General features: G+C 55.6%; 1 protein-coding gene across 3 annotated transcripts in view; it reads right to left on the reverse strand.

The window, feature by feature from the left end:
- Positions 1–21,813, reverse strand: part of PEMT (phosphatidylethanolamine N-methyltransferase) — a 38,781-nt gene that overhangs the window by 6,840 nt on the left and 10,128 nt on the right. For all 3 annotated transcript variants that reach the window (XM_084295817.1, XM_084295818.1, XM_084295819.1), the window contains exons 3-5: positions 10,767–10,882; positions 4,267–4,412; positions 126–237 (exon numbers count right to left, since the gene is read on the reverse strand). In XM_084295817.1, the coding sequence (XP_084151943.1) occupies positions 126–237; positions 4,267–4,412; positions 10,767–10,882 (374 nt within the window). The remainder of the gene's footprint in view (positions 1–125; positions 238–4,266; positions 4,413–10,766; positions 10,883–21,813) is intronic.

The following is a 21,813-nucleotide window of genomic DNA, read 5'->3' on the forward strand; positions in this document are numbered from 1 at the left end:
TTGCCAACAGTTTCCTTGGCCCCTGGTCCAAGCCAGCACCTTACACCTTCCCCGGCAGCGCCTGCCCCGTAGCGCACAGACCCCACATTTACCCCATAGCGCTGCCGGTGGGGGCACATACTCACATGAGGGACCAGCCCAGGTAGACGGCCGTGCTGCCCCAGTACATGGGATTGTCCAGGATGCTGAAGGGGAAGCTGGTGACTTTTGCCTCCATCAGGATGCCGAAATAATCACCTGCAGGGCGAGCAGAGGGTTTCTCATTAGGATCCACTAAGGAAGGAGTTTTGGGGGCTCGGGGGGCTCGGCACGCGGTGCCCTCCTTGGGGTATCCCTGCTGGGGAGGCAGAGCAAAGGAAAATGAAGGTGAATGAAGGGTTTTACTGCTGGCTTGCAGGCTCAGAAAGCTGCAGTAAATAGGCTGACTGTTTACTCTGTGTCCATCAGCTTTTCCAGGAATGGCTCTTTGCCCACGAGGAAGGTTTGTGCAGTGCAGCGAGGCTACGGCAGCTACATTCCTCCCCAGGACACAGCTCTCGAGGTCCCACCTGGCTGATTCTGCTTTCCCCTTTGAAAATTGCCCCTCTAAAGTCACTCGACAAGGAAGCGAGTGCATAGGTCCAAAGCCATTTAATGGGGAAATAAGCCCGGAGCACTGTAATGGTGTTTTGAGATGCTACAATCAAGACCGCTACCACCAAACGCCCTCTTTCAGTGCCACCCTTATCTCGTGGCTCAGAGAATTTCTCAGAATTTCAGAAAATAGCACCTCTGCCTACAAAACACTCAATTATCGGCATGATGATGATGATGATAGGAGGTGATTGTCATCCGTAATGAGGAAAGCTCTCAGAACTGTCAGCATTCAACCTTCCCATCCAGCGCGGAGTCATCTTTTCGGTGCTGCTGAAGGGTGCCTGGGTAAAATGACAAGTGAGGAGATGTGCAGCTCGTGAACCATGTTTCAGGGGGGGGCAAAGGAGCTGGGATGCAGAGCCCTGCCTCCCGTTGCTCTTACAATGAGAAGACCACAAAGCCCAGCAAGGGTTTTGCTCCGTGTCCGCGGCACAAGGCACGGCACAAGCCAGCAGTCCACCAGCTCAGGACCCAGAGTTTTGTCCCCAGCGCTGCCACCAGCCCGTTCCCTGACCTTGGGCACGTCTCCTCCCAGCCCCATTGTGTGCCGACCATAATATCGGTATTTCTCATAGCGCAGTGGGGGCGAGGATTAATGTATGGTGAGAAAGCGCTTGGAAATCCAGATAAAGCACATTATGGGAGTGCAAAGTATTCAAGGTTATTATTATTACCTGGATCGCCGAGTAATTTCTTTGACCTCACGTGGTGCTAAGACATTTCTTTCCAAGGATAAACAGCGCCTGCCCAATTATACAACGCTTTTGGGCTTTAACTACAGGCCACTAAGTGAGATAATTGCCTGGTATTTATACTATATGTTCTCACAGTTACTTGGCAATGCGTCTCGGAGATTGTTCTGGTAGAAAGCACCCCCCAAGCGCTGCCGTTGCTGTGCTTTCTTCTGTGTCAAAATGCTTCATTATCCCTGCCCGCCCTCGCCTCGGGGCTGAACACCTCGCGCCCCAAATGACGCTGGCACCGGGGAGGTTTGCACAAAGGGAACGCAACCAACAGAGAGGATCTGCAAGGCTCTCACAGCCAGGCAGGTGCTGAGGGAAGGGACTGGGCATCAGCATCAGCCTGGGCATCTCCTGCATCTCCATCAAGCCCTCGAAACAGGAATCTGCCCCCTGTCAGGGCAAGGCACTTTGGGATCTATTTTGGGTATATTTTTTGGCTGGAGGTCGGTGTTATCACCTTGCCCCCAAGGGGAGATGCTGCTCTGGGGGTTGCTTTGGATCCTGGCAGCAGAAAGCCATGCGATGCACCCCGTTAAGCTTCCCATGGCCTCCTGAGCACAATGCAACCCGAAGTGCCTCCACTGCCCCTCTTCAGAGCCACCAGATCCACCGTAACCCACTAACAGAGCTTGGTCGAGTTTGGTTCACTTGAAATGTTGGTCAGCACCGCAAGGAACCGCGCGTGGGTGCGGAGAGATGGGCTCAGACAGGCAGAGCTGCCTCTTGGGTGCCCCCAGCCTCCGGGAAGCCAAGCACTTGTTCTTGCCTTTGTCAGAAAATCGGGCAAACGGCCCTGAACTGAATTCCAGCAAGCACACGGCGCTTTCCGAATCGGCACGCTGGCGCCGGCAGGGTGGGAGCGGGGTCCTGCAGGGGAGAAGGAGGTCGGGGCTGTCGTGGCAAGGGGCCGCATCCAGCTGCTGCAAACGGAGGCTGGGACTGGTCCTGGGGGCAACGGGGTGGCACAGAAAGGCTTGTGGCAGAAGGGTGGCTCCTGTGAACCATTTAGCCTGCATTTAAGAGACAAAGTGCTGTGCTCTGGAGCTTAAAGTTGTTAAAAAGGCGTCTCCTGGGCAGCCCTGATGCAGTCTCCATGTCCCGCATGGCTCAGCCCTCGTTGCTTTAGGAAAACTGGAGAGGGAAGGGTCAAATGCTGTCCCAGCAAATTCGCTAAGTGCTCAGGCATCTCAGGCTCTCTAAACTCCTCTTGAGCTCAACCGGCTGTGAGAAGCAGCTGGATGATGCAATGACACTCGGTGCCAAAGAAGCACAGCTCTCCCCTACCCACAGCCAGAAGCACCCACACCGCCCGGGGACCCTGCTCCCACCGCAGCCCCAGGACACCAGCTGGGCGTGCAAGGGGACGGTGCTCAACCCTGGTGAGACCCCCTGAGCCCTGCAGACCCCGTGTGTCGGTAGAAACCACACTGAACATCATTCTCAGCTGTGTTTGGGGGCTCGCTGGAGCTGACCACCAGCTTCTATCCCCAGGATGGATGCTCCCGGCACCTCCCGCCCCACGAGCGCTGCGGTGGCTCGGCTCTGCCCTGCTGTCCCCGTCACGTTCCAGCTGGCAGCGCTGGCCCCGCTCCCTGCTGCGTCACGCCAGGCTCGGCACGAGCCATTGTGCAGGACGGAGCAGCAGTGCCCGATGTGGGCCACCACCGCCCGCCTCCTCCCTTCCCCGGGGGGCACCGCCGGCCGTGCCAAAACGGAGGGGGCCGGGGCCACGCTCCCTGCTTACGCCGAGCTTGACTCATTCGTTTGTTTTTTGTTTTTTTTTTTCCCCGGTGGTTCAAGCCCAGTGGGTCCTCCTGGTCGGCTGAATCAGGCTTTACGTCAACAGCCCCGGAGCTGGCCGGGCTTCAGGAGCGCTCAAGCAGCTCCGGCCGCTGGGTGCTCCTGTGCTCGGCCTCCCCGGACACATCTCCACACACAGCATCACCCCCGGGGGCTGTGGGCGAGCTGGGAGGGAGCCACAGGCTGGTGGTTGGGGGCCACACGGAGCCAGGAGCCCACATTGAGGAGTGCTGGGCTCTATTTCTGGCGGCAGGATCTTGGCCAACCCAAGGCGTCTCTTCGCGCCTCCACTTGAAACCAGGAAGGCTTATTACCTCCCTCTCCTCTTCCTGGAGACGCTGCAGGAGCTAATTGAATCTGGTTTGTAAAGCACTTGCAAAAGCACAGCCTAAATGCGGTGTCGAAGCCGGGGCTGTGATTATTGCAGCCAGCGGGAGCTGCCCCTCTCCTTCGATATTTATTGTTCCCGTCTCTATTTTATTTTTATGAATTCCACACATACTGGCGTATTTCTAAAGTCAACAATGCTAATAGAATTACTCTCTAAATGTGAGAGCAGGCACAGTGGAAAATGCCTTTTGCCAGAAAGCGGCAGATAAAAGGATCTGTCAGCGGATGTCAGGTTTATTGCAGAGGGGAAGAGCAAATGAGATCTTGCCCGAGCGCGTGTCAGGCGGCTGGGGGCTCAGCGCAGGGCGCCTGGATGGCTCCTACCTCTCCTTCTTCCTCCCCTTCCTCCTCCTCCTCCTCCTCCTCCCCACCATGCAGGTGCTGACCTGCTCAGGAGCTCTGCCCTTGGGCTGCTCTTTCTGCAGGACATTTGATCTCCGCGATAATTAGCCGTATTTCTACAATTTCAGGCTCGGCACCGGAGGCGATTAGGCCGGCTGGGCAACATCGCTGCACGAGCAGCTCCGTGCAAGGCGACGGCGTGGCTGGATCACGCTGTGGTATTGCACAGCCAGAACAAACCTAACAGCTCCCCCGAGACGAGGAGGACGAAATTACGGGGCTCTGCCCGGCCAAGAGACCCCTGGGGGGGCTCAATGAACTTTCAGGTTCGGCTGCCGAATTTTTTCGTGCTTACCTAGGAAAGTCCCGGTGAATCCCAGTGCTAAGAAGCTGGAGATGACAAACAAGGTCCCTACGGCCAAGATGACCAAGCCTGAGCAATAAGCCCAGTGGCTGTCCAAGCCCTCCAGCTTCGGCTGGCTCTTCATGGCTTCTGTGAAGCTGTCAGAGAGACAACAAGGGCTGTTAATAGCGGCCACTCACTGCCAACATCACCCCCCTGTGGGAGAGGCAGAGCTTTGGGAGAGGATGCTGCTGGGGAAGACACTTCTCGGGGCCCTTTGACATTTCTCAGGATCCCCTTTTCCAGTGGGAGAAGCAATGGTGAGCAGCCAGGGCTTGACCTGGGGCACTTATTTTAACTCGCAACCCTTGGTGGAAATGTCTTGGAAATGTCCTGGAAATGTCAACCCCACCGAAGCGCAATATGATGCAAAAAAAATATATAAAAAATGCACAAAGACGTCCTGGCAAACGCTGGAGGCTGCGATGCCTCAGCATGGGACCTGGAGGACTGGGGAACAATCCCCCGGGTTATCTCGTGCTCCCACCCCCGTTCCTCTCCACCAAAACATTTTGCAGCTTTCGTGGGCTCGCCACGTGCCCAGGAGTGATTCACGGCTGAGGCCTGACAGTCAGGGGGAGGATGGGAGCAGCAAAAGGAAAATGCTTGAGCTGCGCTTCTCAGCTCCAGGCTCAGGCAGGCATTTCGGGTCTGACCTCCCAAATGCTTGTTTGCGAGCGTAAAATCCGTGACCCCCCTGTCCTGGGCCACCCGAACTTTGCCCAGGAGCAGGGCTTGGCAGCCCTGGCGCCTCGCATAGCTCCGGTGCGAGCGGAGGGCTCCAAACAAGATAAGGCTGTGATTCAGAAATGCCCGTTAATAACAGGCAGATGAGATAAGAGCCCCACGGAGCTGCGTGCAGCGCCTCTCCACATGCTGCTGACACACGAGGTAGGAAACTCGGAGCGGTTTTTTTTGTGTTTTGTTATGTTTTAATGAGCACCCTGGAGGCTGAAATTCAAGCGGAATAACAGCACTCCTGCGCCCCTGGCCATCGCTGCTCCTCGTGCTCCCCGCTCTGCGCGTGGAACAGACCCGGTGGTTTCAGGGCTGCCAGCTCGTGTGATGTTATCTGCGGTGCTTGGGAGGGCTTTTTTTCCTAACGTCCAGCTCTGCGAGCCTTGCAAATCCCTTGGTTTTCTTTGCTGCCCAAATTGGAGCTGAGAGTCCTGCCCGGGAAGCTGACAGAGCCGGGGCTGCACCTTGCGAAGGCTCGAGGCCGGCTGGCGAGGCACTCGCCAAGCAAAGCCCAGGATGATACTTAAACCTTACGGTGCACAGACCTGGCTGATACCTCTTGTTTTCCTTGGAGCTCGTTCCTACTAGGTTTTCTACTCTCTGGGAGCTTTTAGGCCCCCACAGCAAGCCGTTTCATCCTTCAGCACGGACTAGAGCAAAGAAGCAAAACACAGAATAAACGTACTCTGCTGGGCAGGGAGCTGGAAGGAGCCTTGGAGAGCTCCTCCGTGACCCAGCACGCTGCCCTCTGCTCTCCAGGTTCATCCTGGTTTTGTTTAAAATCAGTGCTGACGGGAAGGCACAATCCAGCAGCCTCACAGCCCTTCACATCGCATCCCTGATGTTTGTTTTTCAGTAATAAAAGCATCCCCGCTGAGGAAGCCCAAACCTGCGTCCCTGCTACCAGCACTGCTGGGGTTTGGATGGAAAGCCATCGCCCTGTGGGGATGCAAAAAGATGTGAGCAGGGAGGTGCAGAGGTGCTCAGAGGCTGCTTTTTGCTCGGGATTAGCAGGATTAACGCTATCTTGCATCCTTGGAGCTCCCCTATCCTGTGCTCGTGACCTGCCTCGGCCTCGGAGCATGAGAAGCACGAACGTGGCTTCGAGAGCATGAACTGGCTGCAAAAGTAGCCGCGGAGGTTTTGCAACCAGCACGTGAGGCCGTTTGCTTTGGCAAAGCCGTGTCCCCTGCTCCAGCTGATGCCATCCTCCCTTCTCACAGGCCTGCAGGAGCTACCCTCAGCAGCACGCCCTGCTCCGTGCCCTGCTCCGTGCCCTGCTGTTCGGCTTGCAGCTAGGCAGGGAGGCGTTTGCGCAGAGATAACGGGCTGCCTTGCCCTCCGGTGCTGCTTTCCACCTTCCTAGACACGCTCTCTGTTTGCATTAAACATGATGCGCGCCGGAGTTTTCAGGACTGGTAAATAAACCTTTCAAGCAATTTATGATGCCGGGCCACGACGAGCAGCACGGAGCCGTCAGCAAATGCAGTGATTGTGGCATCCGTGCCCGCTGCAGGCAGCAGGGGAACCCCCCAGGGGCCACGGCTCACCCTCCTGGCAAGGGGAGGACGAGGCGGGGGCCGTCCCCGTCGTGTGGCACGAGTCCCGCGGCCACCCATCACCGGTCCCTTTCTCCATGTGCCTCTGAGTCACGTTCATCACAGCGTTTATTTCTGGCTGTGCTGCAAGGCAGCGTCCCGGCTCGGCACCCGAGAGGACGCCGCTTGCAGCCGGGCTTTGTCCTGGTACCTGGAAACGCTTTTGAGCGCCGAGCGGAGCGAGTGCCGTGGGGAGGAGCTGCCCTCCTCCCAGGGCAGGGATGGATGGGCTGTGACCTACTTTAATCGCATCCCCGGCTGCTGTCACGAGGATGCCAGTGATTGTGGGGTAGAGGGGGCCTGGGGGGTGCCCCCCAGCTTTGGGGAATGGAAATGGGGGAAACGGGGCTTCCCCCAGCATCTCTCCACGCGTATCTGCGGGTTTGCCGGCACAAACACCAGCAGCACCCACTCCCTGCCCCAGCCAAAAATCCCAAATCCAGCAGCTCTGGCCCAACTGGCAGACGTGGCTGATTCCCCGAGGGGTGCAAACAGCCCCATGGCCACCTGCACAAGCTCCCCGTCAGCGGGGTTTGCCCCAGGATGCCAAGGCAACCGGCGCTGCTTTCCCAAAACAAAGGGCGTTTGCTCAGGCACTCGGCTGTTGCTGTGCAGACGGTGCTGCGTGGTGGGAATAAAGCACATGAACTGGAAAAGCACTCTGGAAATGGCCCCGCAGCGCAGGGACGGAGGTGTCACACAGCTGGAAGTGGTTTTTAACCCGCAGTGTGCTCAGCCTCGGGGGCAAGGGGAATACCGGGGGCACCGCTCCTCCCGTGGGGATGCGGGGGGAACCCGTGGCCAGGTTTGCACAAACAGGAGCTTATATTGCAAAAATAGAAAGTTAAGCAAACCTGCAGCCTCAATGCATCCCCAAAAGCCACACGGAGCACAAAGCAAGCCTGGAAATGCTGTAGTGAGAGAGGAGCTGAGCTTTGCAGCTCTCTGGGCCTCTCTCGGTGGCACACGTTGACCATATTTTGTAACCCCTTCCCCACAAAGCAGAGCAAAGACCTCGTCGAGCAAACTGGGTCGCTGCCGCAGCGCTCCCTTCGGCCGATCCCCAAAATCAGCCTGGAAACTGGGCAAGTGCAACTGGGGCAGAAGTGGGACGGGGGCTGGCAGGCAGCGGGAAGCGTCGGGGGCGCAGGCGGCTGCGCGGCATGTCCCCGTCCCCGTGCTGGAGGCTTTGTTCCCCCTGGCAAAAGCAGGCAGCAGGGGGAAAATGGTCCAGCGGTGGCCAGCAGCAAGCACCGCTGCCTGCACGCCGCAACAAAAGACCTCGCTCGTTAAAAGAAAAAAAAAAAAGGAAATAAAGCCTAAAACCATCCCGCCGATACCACCAGCAACTGGGAGCTCGGTCATCATCTTCACAGCTTCTTTTGCCAATAATGACTTTGCCTTTCTGCCAGCGCTGGGGTGCGTGTTATTTAGGTCAGCTTGGGGCTGGAGCAGCTTCTCTCCCTGCCCGGCAGAGGGTCCGTGGGGGGCACGAGGTGCTTTGGTCCACCCGGAGCTTTTCCCAGCCACGCTCAGCCTGCTGCTGGCAGCGTGGGTCGGAGGGGACGTGGGCTGCTGAGGGCCACGCTCAGTTCCCATCATGAGCGTGGTGACAAAACGCTGTGATATGGAGATCGATGCCGTTTACAACACGCTTGTTCTTGATAGCAGATCCAGGAAGTAAACAAGCTGAGCGTAAAAGAAGCGCACTGCTGAATGACACCCGGCCCCTCCCAGGGCTGAATCGGGTCCCAGGGTGGGTTCTTTCTGTTGAAAAGGTGTTGTCCTTGCTCAGCCTCTGCAGGCCGTGCTTGGAGCAAAGGCACCACAACCCAGACAACCCCGGGGCCTCGCTCTGCATCTGCCAAATCCCCCTTTTGGCACACGTATGCGGGGTGGTGCTGTTACAGCTCGGAAAAACACCCCAAGGCCCCAAAGGTGGGAAGTCTGTAAGCTCCCCAGGTACAGAACCACCTGCACACGCCTGCTGTGGGATGAGGAGTTTGAAAAAACATACAAAGGGGAGCAGGGGAGAGCTCCAAAAGCAGCACCCCTGGCTTATTGTACAGTCAGAGCAGGGGAAGATGCCAACAAGGTGGCTAAACCCAGAGAGAGACACGGGATGGAAATGTGCAGGAGGATACAGAGGGGCATGTCCCGTGTCACAGGGTTACAGCCATGAACACAGGCAGGCAGTGCAGAAGTTCAGGAGTTGTTTTCCCTGATAAGAGCTCCAGTAAGAAGCTCCTGCTTTTGCCAAACAAACATCATGAAAATCATCGCTGCACCGAAGCAATTAAGGGTGCCTGCCTCGTGTGGTTGACTAAGCAGGTCCCCTCTGGTCACAGGTCACTCTGCATTGTTTCTCAGAAACACTCCGGGGCTGATAACGAAGCTCAGGGCTGGGAAGCACCTAATTGCTTAATAAGCATGGAATATTTCTTTTCTTACAACCAAGGTACCCCTTTGGATGGAAAAATGCATGAGACCATCACGGCGCCGACCTGGGGACAAGACCGAGGAAGGGGAGGCATTGGAGCTTGCAGCCCAGATGCCAACCTGCAAAATTTGTCTGCTCTTCCCTCCCCTGCCTTCACATCTGGCTGGGAGCCTGTCAAAAATACAGCTGTGAAGAGGAGGCAGGTCTTTAAAAACAAAAGAGGCATCCTGTGGGCTCTCCAAGCGCTCCCCAGCAGCCCCTGCCCACAAAAACATCAGTGCAGCCGAGCAGAAGTGACTTGGAGAAAAAAAAAATGATTAAAGGGGAAAGTGAAAGCACGAGAGCTGTGCCCCTCCTGGTGGAAGCAGCCCTGAGATGGCAGTGCCCGCATCCACGGGTCCTCCTCTGGGCAGCTGGAGCCCAGTTTGGGGCTGGTTTCTGCCTTCATGTGTGAGCAGGGGGCAGGATCACGCCTTCCCAAACAGCACAGCCTCTCCTGGTTGGGGCTGTGGAGGGCTCACGGAGCTGGGGATGGAGCTTGAAGGCATCCCGTGGCTCCCAGGGGAAGGACTTGGAGAGCTTGGGGTGCAGTGCTGGGACAGCTCAGGCCTCCTTGCCCCTCCCCATCGGTGCTCAGCAGGACCCCCGGGAGCTGGGATCGTCCCCCCATCAGCTGTGTTTTTAATTAAAGGCCGGGCTCAAGGCTTTGCACTGCTTCCCAGACAACAAGCAGCTTTGTCATCAGTGCCTGAGACTGCCGAGACATTCCCCAGCGAAATCCAAGCGTGCCATGTCACCGAGCCACGGGCAGAGTGCACCCCCTGCACCACCTGCACTCAGCGATGGCCACATTCACTGCGAGCTTTCTTGGGCTTTCTGCAACAAGAAGCAGCGGTGACAAAGGCAGAAGGGCAAGGGCAGGTCTCAGTGTCGTTTCCAGGAAGGCAGAGCTCTTAAAGACATGTGCAAATTCCAACCTGAGATCTCGGTGCCTGGGAAATTACCCGGAGTACTAAACAACCCATTAGCTCTGACCCTGGCATAATTGAATCTGGAAATTTAGTAGAGAGCCTGCCTCTCCTCACAGCGTTGGAGATAAAGCCTATCAGATCGCAGATAAATTGCTGGCATCGGGGAAATCTTCTGCAGCAAGCCTCTGTGCTGCACTCAGAACGTCAGCGGACGTATTCCCATGGTGGAGGGCGCATCAGTCACACAGCACTATTAGCACAGGTAGCGTTTAAACAGATCGCAGATAAGAGTTTGAAGAGGCTGCTCGCTAAGTGCACAGATAATCCCACTCTCCCGCACAGGAAATGGGGATTTCTTAAAAACGGGCTTCATTTTGGTCATTGTTTTCACGAGAAAATTAAAGGATTCTGCTCTTGGGTACGTGCCCGCAGCCTTCCTGCCACCCGGCTGCACGCAGGGCAGGGGAAACTGCCCCAAAAGAGTGGGGCAAGAAAACCCATGACACCCTTTGGGTGCTGATGGTTTGCTCTCCTGCCCACAGCCACCTCGTTGCATCCCTCTGCCCGACTGGGGTGTTCCAAACCCCGGAATAAATCTGCTGGCTGAAGGGATCAAGGTAAAACCAACACGCTAGGGCTGGATTCAGTCCCCATGCCCTGTGGGGGCACCTCGTTGGGTTTCCATACGAAGAGTTGGATCCTTACCAGTGGCTCCGCACGCAGTTGAGCATCAGGATCACAGTGCCCAGGCAGTAACAGGCGGTGTGTGGAGAGCCGCAGACCCGGCTGAGCGCTCGCGTTTTGTGCTCCCATCTCGCCACCTGAAGAGACAAAAGGAAAGGAAAGGGGTGGCTGGGGGCGCTCAGCAAGGCTGAGGCTGCCCCAGGGCCATCGAAGCCAACGGGCTCGTGTGATGGAGCCTGGCACTGCTCTCCTGCAAGGAAAGAAACAGACCCCAGAGCAGGGGACAGACCCCCAGCTCTGATTTCCCAGGCTGGGACCTGCCCCCAGCCACGCAGACCCTACCAGGCAGGGGCAACCCCTCCCAGCCCTCTTCCAGAAAAATCTGCAGCGCTCTCCCCAGCTCCCTCCAGGTAAAACCTGCCAGCTTGGCAGAGATAACCGCAGCCCTTGGGCGTGCTGAACCAGCTGGCCTTCGTCAGCGCTCAGCAATTTTAGCCATTAAGGGCTCGCCTCAGCTCCGTACCCATCTCTCAGCACCACGCACGCCGTTTGGTGACGTCCCTGGCCCCTCACATCTCCAGGGAGGTGTCAGCATCCCTGCCAGCGTGTGTCCCTCTGCCTGCAGCGTTAAGCTCCAGCTTTTGCAGAGCAGCAGAAGCTGATGGCCCCCTGCCCTGAATGCAGCTGGAGAGGTGCCCCCTCGCCCTGCGAGGCTGCTGCATGCGGGTGGCTGGAGCCGCTCCCCAAATCCGCAGCTCTGGACCCACCCGAGTCATCACATCCCCGAGCCTCGCTCCCAACCCGATCAAAATCCCTACAGCTGGAATGTTTTCTACCTTTCCACACCCTGGTAGGAGCCAGGGGAATGTTTCAACATCAATTTGCTCCTCTGACACGCTGGGCTCTTCATTAGCTTCAAACACCCTCCGCTCCCTCGCACGGAGCCTGGGCAGCTTTGGGGGGCACCCACAACCCAGACATTCACCCGTTCCGAGTGAATTTGGTAATTTAGTGGCTCCGTTGAAGCAGCGAGCAGGGAAGGGCGGCTTTGCAGGCACCGCTTTCTTCCCAGGCTGCTGCAGACACACAAAGTGCCGGTGGCGGAGGGGGGACAGCCGCCTTCGGGAGGGGAGCGAGATGAAAACCTCCGAGAAGCAGGGCGCCGATTTCACATGCTGAGAGCTGATTCAATTAGTTATGCAATGATTGCTCCGAAATTACAAATCCACTCATGACAGAGAGAGCTGCTTCACTGCCTTTTCCTGGCTGGTATAAATAGTTTGTATTCTAAATTGAATTTAAAACACCGTGCGTCATGCTGCTGCTAAAACGGGAGCTGCTGTTTGAGCGCTGCGAGAGGGGAAAAAAGAAATATAGGGTGAGTTACCACCTTTGGAAAGGAAAAGAAGTGACCACACAGGTGACTGAGTCACAGCCAAAAACCATGGCCGCGTGCCGGCTATCTCTGCGAGCCTCCTAATTCCCTGGAAATTATTCTGGTGGCGTTTGCACGGGTGGCAGCTCCGCGCTCGCTCCGAGAGCTCGGCAAAGCATCTCAGCTGGTGGCAGAGCTGAGGCTGAGGGCTGAGGCCTCCAGGAGCCATCCAGGTGGCCTCGTAATTACCCTCGCTGCTACAAACGCTCGTCTGGGCAGCGAGAGAGCAAGACAGGGCAGAAGGAAGGAGCCTGTTTTGGAGCCCTTCGGGGCACCAGCTGGCTCCGTGCCGCTCCTGGTGCAGCCGAGCTCGTGCTGCATCGTGCAAACTCCCGGCTAGGAGCGAAGCATCAACCTGTATTTGGCTGTTGCAGCCTCCAGATAGGACCCAGGACTCTTTTTCCAAGCACGCCACGAGCCCACGCATGAGTCACCAGCAGCAAAGCTGAGCGAGAGCCTGCGTGGAGCCTTCCCGGGGGGCTCCTGCCAGGCCCCGCGCTGGTATTTCGGCTTCCGAACAATTAATTTGTTCCGGTTCTGGTTCTATTCCTCAAGCAGCTAATTAGTTCTGGCTCGGTTCTGCTTTTCTAATTTTAGTCATCTGCTGGCTAATATTAGCTCTCCTCCGACCTACGGCTACGCAGCTGGCTTCATGGTTTTATGAAACCATCAGCCGACGTGTTTTTATTTACTGCGCCGTGGACGCAAGATGGTTTTGGCACCCTCCGTGGCTGCAGCTATTCCTGGCACGGTGCTTGCTCCCCGGCCAAGGCTGGCAGCCCCTGCTCCCAGCGCCGTGCACGGCATCGGGACGGGGAAATGGAGCAACACAAAGTTTCCTGACTTTACCCGAGGGTCAAAGCAATAGAAACTAAAAATAAGGCTCTTTCTCCAAAGCCCTGCGCTTTCACTTTAGGAAAACTCGCTGATGGCTGTAAGCAGGTTTTGAATGTTTCCCCCAAAGCTCGTTATCGGAATAAATCAGCATGTGGATGTGGCTGCAAAGCCGGGTGGGCTCCTGGGCCCTGTGTTCTGCATTTTGGCAGGCTGCTGCTCCCAGGGCATCGCTCCCCCCGTGCGTAACGCGGGGCTGCCTCCTCCGAACACGAACCCAGCCATCTCCCCAACCGCCTGGGCAAGTGCGTAAACAGCACTGAAAGCACCGGCACACATCCCCCGTGGCAGCCCTGCTAGGAAGAAGGAAATGTTCGGAGCTCTCTGTTCCTTTTTTTGGGGTGGGTAAACCTTCCCGAGCCACCTTGAGACGTGCCACAAATAGCCATTGGAAAAGCAATTTCATCTCACGAGCTTGCCTCCGCCGCTGATCCACGGGAAATGCTCTTTACAGCTTTGTGTGCACGGCAGACCATATCCTCTCATTAATATTTAGTATTTGTTTCAAGGAAATTGATTTATTTTTTTTTTGTCTGCCATCCAAGGAAGCTGGCTTTTGAGCGTGCTACATTTTAATTTGCTCAACCCCGGCTTTGAAACGGAGACTTTGTTCTGTTTCGCATGACTCCCCTTCTATATCTGGCTTGCCCCAGAGGTAGGGAACGAAACCAGACACCCCAAAGGCTGCTGATCAGCTGGCCGATGTCCTCACGCTGCCCCACTGCCTTAGCACCACAACACCGGGTGGGCACTAACTGAATTTAGGCAGGCGGCGTGCCTGGCGGGCTGGGATGGATCAGCAGCTCTCTTTCACAAAGGGAAACTGAGGCACTGGAGGGCCGAGGTGTGCAGCTGCTTCCCAGCTCTCTGGGATCGGGGTGATGAGGCTGTGCCCACTCGGGGAGATGCTCTGCCTCCTCCTGGGGATGCTCCTGCCCTGGCCAAGCATAAAAACGGTGAATGCACATGTCTGAGCTGGACGTAAGATGACAGTGAATAGGATATGTTGTCCCTCTTGTACCTGTCTCACAGTATTAAGGGTTTCACCCCACCACGTAGGGGCTAGGAAACAGCCCACTGAGGGACACAAAACTCAAACATTTCATGAAAAACCTAGAGGAAGAATAATCAGTTCCCCGGAGCATCTGTGCACCCCAGTACCAAGACAGTGTGTGTGCACAGAGTGAGCCCTGGATGCGTCGACAATTCAGCTCAAACTCAAAAACCTTAAGACAAGAACGACCTAAGCAATTTTTGTAGCTTTCCCCTTCAGCCTGATCTCTCCTGGGCCAGCTTCCCACGGATGCTGGGCTCCACGCTGCTGCTGGGTTAGGAAAGACCCCGATGTGAGCTCCGATGGCTCCGTGTGAACACCTCCTGCAGCGGGAGGCATGCCCCTGCCAGCTCGTAATGCCACGAGAGTGTAGGAAATCTGACAGTCCCCTTAATGCTCCTCCAGAGACCAGGGGCACCAAATCGTTCCCCGGCTGTGAAAAATCAATTTTCTCATTCCGAATCCCTGAAATCCTTCATTAAAGCAGCATGACATTCCCCGCTCTCTGCCAGCACTTGGGTGCCAGAAAATGACCTTGCTTGCAGCTATTGCATTTATCTAACAGACAGGGAGAAAAGAGAGACGCCCGAGCACCCAAACTCTGACTCAGGCACTCACAGGAGTTACGTGAGAGCGGGGAGGACGCCACGATGCGGGGCAGAAATAACCGAGCGGGCTGAAAGCACACGGACACCGCGGGGCTGGGAGCCCTGGGGCTGGCTGACCTTTGGCAAACGCCGAGCAGCCAGCGATTCTGGCTGTTCCAAGTATCTGCTGAGGAAATGAGGGTGGCCTGCCTGATCTCATCCCTCCTAACAAACCGTGTGTGAGCCCTCTGCAGCCAGCAGTGCTCGGGGTGGGTTTATTGGGCAGCGCTGGTTGAGCACCGGGGCCAGGCTGAGAGCTCCAACGTGGGCTCCTGCGGCTGCTTGAGGCACGTGTCCTGCAGCTCCTCGGGGAGAAAACCTCTGCTTTTCCAGCAGACTGCAAACCCTGGCAGAGACAGGAGGAGGGAAGCTGCAGGGCTGATCCCGGGGAGCATCATGCCATCTTCCACGAGTGGTATTTCAGCCACGGGGCTGCTGCTCCCCTTCCCAAACGTGGTGAGGATGCTGTGTGCCCGTGCGCAGCCCCATCCAAAATGCCCACCCCGGCACCAGGCACGGCAGAGGCTTTCCGAAGGCATGTGCTGCAACGCCCCGGGGACCAGCGTGCCACCAGCAGCAAGAACATGATTAGCGGGAGCTCTGGGCAGCGAAGGCAGGAGAAAAAGAACAGAACAAACCACGTTTTAATTTGTACAAGCTGGTAATTATAGTTGCTATCTGTCTGAAATCTCTATTGAGTTTATTTAAATATGTTCTCCATGAAGGCCATTCAGACAGGAATTATCAAGGTGTTGCAGCAGAGGAGATAATGCCATGCAGTTTTCAACAGATCAAGGGCTGATTAGGAGGAATTAATTAGCTGCTTAAACAGCCCTTGACTCGCTGCAGCAATTAGCCGTCCCCTCCCCTCAGTCACGTTCCTCGTGCAGCCGCGGTGGCGACACGAAGCGCCCGCCAGCAGAACCGCCGGCCCCACAGCACCGGTGAGCCAAGGATGTTTTTCCTCTCCTGGATTTTATCAGGCTGGTCCTTCGTCATCCTCCATCCACCACCTCTCACCTGCTACGAGCCACCAGTTCTCAGCTGGGCTCCGCCACCGGCATCGCTCAGCAGCCTCGGTGCCCCGTGCCGCCGCAGCGCTGCCTGCCTCCCTCTGCTGGGCTGTCCCCTTCCCAACCTTTTCCAGAGGCAGGAGGAGAAGCTGGTGCTCAGCCACGAGAGCCCTTTCTGCCCCACGGTCCCAGGCTGCCAGCTCCTGGCAGCGCCCCAGAGGGCTCAGCTTTGTTTAATTGCTTCCTCCTGCAGCCATGGCTCTGGACTGTCTGATCCGGAGAGCGAGTTATTGCTCTGAAGGCTTCTCAACTCACAGGCACTCAATTACGGAAAGCCATGAGATGGTAATGGAGCCCGAAAGCTTTATAGCAAATGATTAAAGCCCTGCAAAGTTCCCCCACTAAGTACTGGAGCAGCAGCTTCCAGTTCATGCAATTAAAACGCTGCAGTGATATTAGAAGAGACAGGCACCATATTAAGAGTTTCGTGTAAGCTGTAAGGCAACATAAGCCAGAGACTTGGCTTGTAAATGCTTTTTTTTTTTTTTTTTTTTTGTAACACACCGAGATGAGATGTAGGTGCTTTCAATAGCAAGGGCTCTGCAGCCCTGTGACAACCAGGATCAGAGAAGACCCGCAGTGGGGGCACAGAGGGTTTCCTACCACCCCGTCCCCAAAGGATGCTGCATCTTGGGGCTCAGGTCACACCCTGGGGGTTTTGGGCACCTCAAGCCCTGACACGTGTCCTGGGAGAGGAGGACAGGGGGCCGCCCTGGGAGGCTACACCCATCAGTTTTCTCACTTTCCCCATCTGTACGATGGCAATAACAGCTGTCGGCGAGGCGCAGCCCAGTGGAAAGGCTTAGCGGGTCCGCGTCTGCCAGAGCTCCAAAAGGAAGACGTCGGTTCGACTCAAGAAGACTTTTCCATTGCCTTCCATGAGCCCTGGGTGTGGGGTTTTGCTGTTTGTTCCAGCCAAAAGAAACAACAGCGGGGCTTAGGAAAAAAGCCTGCGGTATGCAGGCAGTGTGGGAACAGCCAGCTGGAGCAGCACGGCCGCACGCACAGGTGACGGAGAGCTCCGTGAGGACACAGCCACACGTTTGCAGGCTCTGGCTGTGGAAAGTGAGAGCAGTGAGAGCATCCAAGGGCTAAAGAAGAGAAATATCTACAAGTGAAAAGGAGGTCGAGCTTCTCCCCAAAGCCCAGGGGCGGGTTTTGTGCTGTCTGTAAGGCATCTGCCGTGGGGTGGTCGGTGGGGCTGGGGACGGCTTCTCTCCGGCAGCACACGGTACAGCAGAGCTGCAGCACTCAGCTGTGCCAGCGTGACAAACCCATCGCCAAAACGGGGGAGTCAAGAAGAGGAAATTAGAGCTGAAGTGCTCCTTCTGGTGATTCCTGCCTGAAGAAGCCGCTGCGCCGCAGACGAGGGGTCAACGGGACCCAGGTTGAGGACTCCGACACGGGGAGAAGAGCAAAGTGCCTACACTTATTGAGAAGTAGAAAGATGAGCGCAGAAGAAACGCAGCCTGCCTAAACCATGGAAGGGTTTCGCCTAAAAAAAAATAAACCCACATCCTTCCCTAGGGAAAGTAACTGGACTGAAATGGCACAGGTCACCTCAGCGAACGGCCTTGAGGTGGGGAAACAAAACAAGCCGGCAGGTAAACAGATAAGGGTTTCGTAAGGACTGGGTACGCTTTACCTCAAAGCCATCCCTTGAGATTACCTCCACACGAGTCTTTACCTCGAATCCACTCATGATAAACAGCTAGATAATAAATTTCATTTCTCTAATAGTGTTTATGGGATTTGTCAGAGGACCATCTCATTAGCCGCCTGCAATAAAAACAAGCGCCCTGCTTAGCGTGCGCCGCGGCAGCCCAGGGCCCGCAAATGTTCCATGAGCAATATCCTTTCCTCTTCAATAAAAACAAAACCGACACGGAATACGGGCCGCATTCGCTAGCAATTTCCAACACAAAATCTGAACGGCTTCTCCTCGAGGCAAGGAGCTCATGATTTATGGCCGAAGGGCTGGAAGCCGGCGGCAGGTGATTTCGCGTAACCGAGGCCGCGCTGCGGGAATTCGTCCTGGCAGCAGGAACCCTCGCGAGCAGCTCCCCAGGACAGATCTGGGAAGGATGATGCTCTGCAGCCGCAGGGATCGCACGGCCCTAACAGGCTCTCCCGGCCAACAAACCCCGTGGAAAAAGTCTTAAGAAATAATGACTTCTCCAGAGCGCAGCACGGGTTGTGGGAGGCCCCTTCCAGCCCGTCTGGGATGGAGTGTGGATGGCCCAGCTTTAGGAGGGGTGCAGGGGGATGCGTGCCCTGATGCAGTAATGCATCCTAATAAAAGAGCCTCCTGAGAGCAGGGAAAGGCAGAGGCTGCACCTACACGAGTAGCTGGGGCTGTGCCAGAGCCCACAAGGATGGCGAGTGCTGCTGGGTGAGTGGCTCACGTGCAGGATGGTGAAGCATTTTCCCCAGGGGGGATTTTGCACGTTTTATTTTTGTCATCTTCCGTGCTCGGATGACTTGGCCCCCACCCTGCTTCCCATCGCACTCAGCTCCAACCGAACCGAGCCAGAAAGCCGCACGTCTCTTGCTTTCATACATTTTTGAAGCTCGGAGCGTTTTCCCCGAGCAGCACAGCCCTGGCTTTGCTCATGCAGTCAGCAGAGCAAAAATTGCCTTCCCAATCCACCTGGAAGTGAAGGTGCGTGTCGGTCCCTCGCTGGTTTAACTGTTCTGCCCATCTCACGTCCTGTACTCACTTGTTTTTTATGTTTTTTTTTTCCTGTTGCTCATGCTCATGCAGCACTAAATAAGCAAAGCTGGGGAAAGTGCCTGAAGTGCTGTGCACGCAGCCGCTGCCCTGAACCCGGCCGTCCCCCCAGAAGACCCATGTCCAAACAAAGCGATCCAACAATAGCACTGACGGTGTTTGAACTGGCACCAGTACATAAAGACGGGCTCTGTGCTGCACCACGCGGACAGCGAGCGCTCGGTACAAATGCCACGTTAGAAGACAGCAAACGTCTCTCTTTTTTTAAGACTTCCCTTCTATTTTTGCACCTCCACTCTGCTGATTTCCAAATCAGGCCCTGGGTCCCAGCTGATCCAGAGGGCGAGTGCCTCTGAAGGCGCTGCAGACTTCAGTGCCTTGGGTTTGAGATGTGGGCATAAAGCCTTCTGTCTTTGTCACAAAGCTTCCCCTCTGCTTTCCAAAGCCTCCCAATTACTGCTGCAAACCTGCAGCTTCAAGCACGATCGCAGTTGTAAATAAGGCCAGCCTGATCAAAAAACTGCTATTCTAGCTGGAATAAAAACGGACAGACTTCAGCAAACGCATCCAGAAATATCGTTTACCGAACCAAGACAAGCCTTTCCTGGTTCCAGCTAAAAGGAGATTGAGGTCACCCAATGACTCCCAACATTTCTTGCAGCTCCTGATTAATTACAAAGACGCTGCCATAAAGCTACCCCGGAGGTGTCAGCTACTGCACATGGCTCTTTGCTCTCCCCTGTGACCCACTGCAAGCAGAAGCATCTCAGGATGCAAACACATCAGCACACAAACACAGCCCCACGTGCTGCCTGGGCTCTTCTGTTTGCTGTTTTCAGGCCCAGGCATCGTCTTTGCAGTTTGCTCTCGTTAATAGGCTTGCTTGGATTCCAGCTCAGCCCAGCTCATTACCCACCCCGTCGAACCCGACACTAATTCAGGATCACTCCCATCGCTCCAAATAAATAATAAAATTGCCTCCACGCAGGGGTTGTTTTCTTCCTCTCTCCCCCTAATGCAGGTCTGGTAGCATCTCATGTATCTGTTAATGAAGTCCATTATAGCCGGAGTTTCTCAGCAAGTAAAAATTACAATCATTAGCCAGTGACTGACGAGAGACAGCAACACCATTTCTGCCCGGGCTGGCAACAGCAGTACGCCGAGTACGCGTCCCAGCGAGTCGAGCCTTGCTCTCCCGGCACACGGTACCCAATGTTCTTCATTAGCACCGCTCTTTCTAATGGAGCAAGGCAGCGTCCTGCGGCAGGTCGCAATTACCCGCAACAATTAATTCAGGGAGAAACAATGACGGGCATCGCCGAGGCACGTTTTGCAGCAGGGTGGCCAAACGGTGAAACGGGAGAGGGTCGGGAACATTTTAAAGCCCCCAAACCAATCCGAGCGGGGGCCACAGTAGAGGAGACATGACTGGCTTCCTTGTGAACCACTTTGTAATTTTTGTTTTAAATAGTAAAGAAACATAATGATTATTATTTTTTTGGTTGTGATGCCGTAACGGCCAGGACCTGCAGTCTGGGACCAGGACTTCTTGTCCCATTTACACACAGCACACAAAGCTGGTCTGCTTCTCCCTCAGCTGTAGCCGCTCTCCTGCTGCCCTTTTGTGAAATTAGGGCTTAATTCCCTGGAATAAGCCTGCTAATAAGGCCTCCCAACACACCCATCCTTCTGGACAGCGTGTACCCGCTCAGTGCTCTCCCAGAGGCTCTGACGGGAGGGAGGGAGGAGGAGGGGAGGGGGGGGGAGAATAAATATGCCTGGCAGAGCACAAAATGCCACAGAAACCCTACACCCCTTCACAGAGGAGTGAGACTTCGCTGGAAGAGAGGTACTCGGTGCTCCGGGTACCGCGCTCTGTGGAGCACAGCCTCCGGCCTAGGGCCTCCGGGCCTCCCGGGGCCGAGCGTCTCACGTTCCCTGCTCCGTGCTAAGCCTCCCCTGGGAACATCTCCCACGGCGCCGAGGACACGCATGTTTGTGATGCTGCTGGCGTCCCCGGGGCCAACAATAGCGAGGGACACTTCGATCTTTATGTAACGCGGGCGGCCGCGCGCTCCCGTCCCCGTGTCCTCGGGGAGGGGACGTTCGCACCGCCCGGCACAACATGCAGGGCCCCGGCCCAGGAAAGCTTTTTTTTAATGTTTTGGGAAGAGGATGTAGCCTCTTCCCAATGGAATTTCATTTTATTTTAATTTTGTGCTTCCACTTTGTCCAGGCTCCAGAGGAGACGGAACAGTGCAGGTCTTACCGGGCATGTGGAGCTGCTTATTAGGCCAACGTGTGAGTGAAATAAAGTGAAATAAAGTGAAATAAAGCTCGTACTAACCAGCTAAAGGATTAAATACAATAACCAACCCCCTCAGGATTGTTGCTGTTATAACTGGGGCTCCTGTGGGTGCTTACGGGAGGCCCCAGCTGCCCCCACATGCCCCTAAGTACATATAACCCAAAAGCCAAGGGAACTATCAGTGCCCCCCAGCCCAATGATGTGCACTACAGGGGAGCTCCTCCTCTCTTTTGAAGCCTCAAAGCCCAGCGCTACAACACATTTGAGCCCTACATATCATGCCCAACCTGGTTGGAGTCGCTGTGGTGGTTTTACCACACATCTGCACTGGAGCACAGGTCCCAAAAAGGACCCAGGACCCCCGCGCACCCGCACAGTGTGCCCTTGCAACACGGCTGCAGCAGGGACCCGCGCTCCTGCCGGTCTCTGCTGATGGCTACAGGCAGGAAAATAATGTTCCTCAATTGGGCAATGCATTTATTTTGGCTTCCGAGTACATCCATCTCTGGAAAAATGATTGCACGCCACGGTCTTGAAATGAAACTAATTCATTTCTGCTCTCCAGCCTTGGGAATCAAATGAGTAACTCTGCAGTCATTAAAACAACGTCCTGGTAAAAATAAACAGGAAAGGGCACTTAGTAGGAATGCTTCGCAGTTAAAAATACTGTATCTCAGCTGAGCTCATTCGGTTTTTAGTACGAAGAGTCACGCGTGCCCCAAGGTGCTGTGATCTGGGATTACTCCAGGCCTGTTACACACACACACGTAGCCTTGCTCCCCATGGCAATGGGGGGTGAAGGAGATGTTTCCATAGCTGTTTCCATTGCTTGGCACACCTTGCAGCTTCCCTCTCACCACCGTGAGCATACAGGGTTTTATTATTTCACATGGACCCTTGTAGAAAACTTTGGCTCTCCCACCTCA

This window comes from Netta rufina, assembly GCF_964035555.1.
Source record: "Netta rufina genome assembly, chromosome: 15".
Classification (NCBI taxonomy): Eukaryota; Metazoa; Chordata; class Aves; order Anseriformes; family Anatidae; genus Netta; species Netta rufina.